The 3,089-nt window shown below is 35.2% G+C and overlaps 1 protein-coding gene across 1 annotated transcript; it reads right to left on the minus strand.

The window, feature by feature from the left end:
* Positions 1–2,071: 2,071 nt before the first annotated feature.
* On the minus strand, positions 2,072–2,865 carry LOC110038682. The gene is made up of 3 exons (XM_020743578.1): positions 2,591–2,865; positions 2,326–2,460; positions 2,072–2,238 (listed from the first exon to the last, which is right to left on the minus strand). Exons 1-3 carry the CDS (start codon positions 2,856–2,858, stop codon positions 2,072–2,074), a joined length of 570 nt encoding a protein of 189 aa, XP_020599237.1. The 5' UTR covers positions 2,859–2,865.
* Positions 2,866–3,089: the final 224 nt, after the last annotated feature.

Raw genomic sequence — 3,089 nt, forward strand, 5'->3', positions numbered from 1 at the left:
CTATAATGATTGAACGGATGTCGTTGAGGCTTGAAATTGATCGAAATCGCAAAAATCCGGGAATTGAACCAAATCAATAGAGCCCGCTGACGCTGCCCTCGACGCCGCCGATGACGGACTTTTCCCGAGACTTAGGATTTAATTTCAATAGAGCGCGCCAACGGTGAGATCTCGAAAAAACACCTTTAACCGCGATTTTGACCAGTCAACTGCCACTATTCATCATCCCTTTCCTCTGAAAAACAAAATTTTTGACCTAGGGCTTGAGAGATCATGGATTGGGAGGTGATTTCACGGCATTTAGACACCGGATTTGAGCATCACTCCACATTGAGGAGAACCAAAAAATTTGAGAATGTGAAGAAGATATTCGGAAGTAATTCATGGAACTTAGTGTTGAACTCTTAGAATTACTCTTGGAAGCCATTATTTACACATTTGAAGTATATTTTGGAATTTTTCTATTATTGTGTTTAGATTGAAATGGCTCCACGATAAAAGAGACGACTTGAGTACAACGAGTCTTGCTTCGTCAATGTGAAGGCTCAATCAAGATTTACTTCAGTATTTGAACGAAAGATGTGTATACAAGATCGAGTTTTTGAGAGTCCGGGAGGAGAAATTAAATGAGTTATTACCAAGCGGAGGTGGGAAAACTTCTGTTACACCACCAATAAGGCTGCTACAAATATTATGAAAGAATTCTATGCCAACGTGTTATATTCTGAAGTTAATTTATTCTATTATGAAGAAGGAATCGTTCAAGTGCGGGGATTTCCTATTTAATTTAATGCCGCCCGCATTAACACCTTTTACGATGTCCCAGACTCTTAGAACTGCCATTATGAATCCTTCAGTACGATGGAAGGCCCCATGAATGATGTGATTAATTTTCTCACTAATGGGAAAGGAATGAGGAAGATTAAGCAACGAGAACGGGTAAATTTTTCTGCTTCCATGTTAAATACCACCTCTAAAGCGTGACACTATTTTACTTCATCTACTCTGTTACCAACTTATCACCATAGTGAGGTAACTAGAGATAGAGCTATTCTGAATTTCTGTATTCAAAATAATAGAAATATAAATGTGGTGAGGATCATTTTTAAGAATATATTGACTACGACAATGAGTGAAACAAGTGGAGGTCTAGGATATCCTGACCTTATTTATGCACTTTGCCAACTTTCTGGAGTGGAAGCTAAAGATGATGAGGAATGGGTTTACCCTATGAAACCCATTAATAAAGCTAATTTGAAAACTTTCCCATGAGAAATGGAGAATTGAGAGTAGGAGTCAAGAACCTTCTACTAGTAGAGATGTCCCCTCTACAAGTTATGACCTTCCACCTTCTAGTTCCCTTACCCTAACTGACTTCATGAATGAGTTTGAGTTGACCTTGAGTATAGAATTAATAAATGAAAGGATTGGAGGTTTATAACATCGACATAATTATGATAGTGAGTACCTTCAAAGACATTCAAATTTTGAGATAGCTTATTACAAAGCTCAGACCCGACACTACAGAGGTGAGCCTGATGTTACTTTTCTTAAATGCCCCCGATATACTCAGTATCAACCCAATCCACCTGCTGATAGGGGTGTAAACAAACCAAACACGAACGAACAGCGGTCGTGTTCGTGTTTGGTTCGTTTGAAATATAATTTGTTTGAAATAGGCTCTTGTTCGAAATTGTTCGTGAATGGTCAGTTCGTGTTCGGTTCGGAATTGTTCGAATTGTTTGAATTCGAAATGTTCGAGATGTTCGAAATGTTCGAGATGTTCGAAATGTTCGAAATGTTCGAAATGTTTGAAATGTCTAAAATATTTGAAAATTTTCAAAATTGTATATATTTTTGCAATTGTTAAATAGACAACAACTTAAATATTAATTCCCATATCTTTTAAAAAATTGAATTACATCAATTTATCTTTTAAAAATTAAAATGCATCTTTATAAAATATATAAGAAATAATAATTACTTCTCAAACTACAAAAAAAAAATAATAACAAACTTCAATAAAATTATTCAATGTCTAAAAACTCATTACATCATCACATCCAATAATTCAAAAACATTCCAATAATCCAATTACATAATAACGAATTGTATCATGCAATGTGGTACAATTTACTTCACAAGAAACTATCCTACTTTCCAGTTGACGCTGCTGCTTTTTCTGACTTTTTGAATGCGCTTCCCTTTCTTTAACATGTCTAGGTATATCATCTCTTCCTAAAAGAGAAAAAAATAACAGTAACGTTTACTCTATTTGATATGAGATGAAATTAAAGTGTGTAGCTACCTATTGACAATACTCACTCTGTTTTTCTATATCATCATCAAACAGCTCACTAAGGCATTTCAACCCATGAATTTGTTCATTCGCAGAACTTGTATTAGAATTTTCGTCAAACCATGGAGCTGAAGTTTTTTCACCCTGATTGCCACATTTGTCTGTCATCATAAACACCCAATACCTGGTTAAGCCTTTTTTAACATTCAAGAATAGTCATATCTTGTTTGGGAAGCACATCAAATTAAATGATGGATGAAAACCAAAAAATAAAAGATTGATAACATTGACCTGTTGTTTTATTTGTATCATCTTTGAGAAACTCAGGACCAGACTCGATATGTGAAAGGCCTTTAGCAGTAGTTGCTACATAACCAACTTCCTTCTTGTCTGATTTCTTCACTTGGGTAACAATTTCAGATTCAAAAGCTTTACTAGCAGCAGAGAAATAATCACAGTTGGAAGGTAGCTCAACTTCCTGAACAATAATCTCAGGAAATCTTGCGAGTCTTCCTTCAAATTCATTTCTTTCTTTAGAATCAGAGGGCATGACAAGCATAACCCCTTTTCCCGCTCATTTGTGCAGGCATAATAAATTTGAGGCTAATTGTTTTGAAGAAAATGTGATCTCCAATATTTCAGTATTTCATGAAATGATATAAGAAAATGTTAGCTAATAGAAATACAACTTGCTCGATCCTGACATTCATATTCGCATCCAAAGTTATTTCCAAGATTCAACTCCAAACAACTTCAACCAAAGTAATGTATAAGCAATGACCGAAATTAA

The sequence above is a fragment of the Phalaenopsis equestris genome, unplaced genomic scaffold (genome assembly GCF_001263595.1).
Source record: "Phalaenopsis equestris unplaced genomic scaffold, ASM126359v1 Scaffold233490, whole genome shotgun sequence".
Taxonomy (NCBI): domain Eukaryota; kingdom Viridiplantae; phylum Streptophyta; class Magnoliopsida; order Asparagales; family Orchidaceae; genus Phalaenopsis; species Phalaenopsis equestris.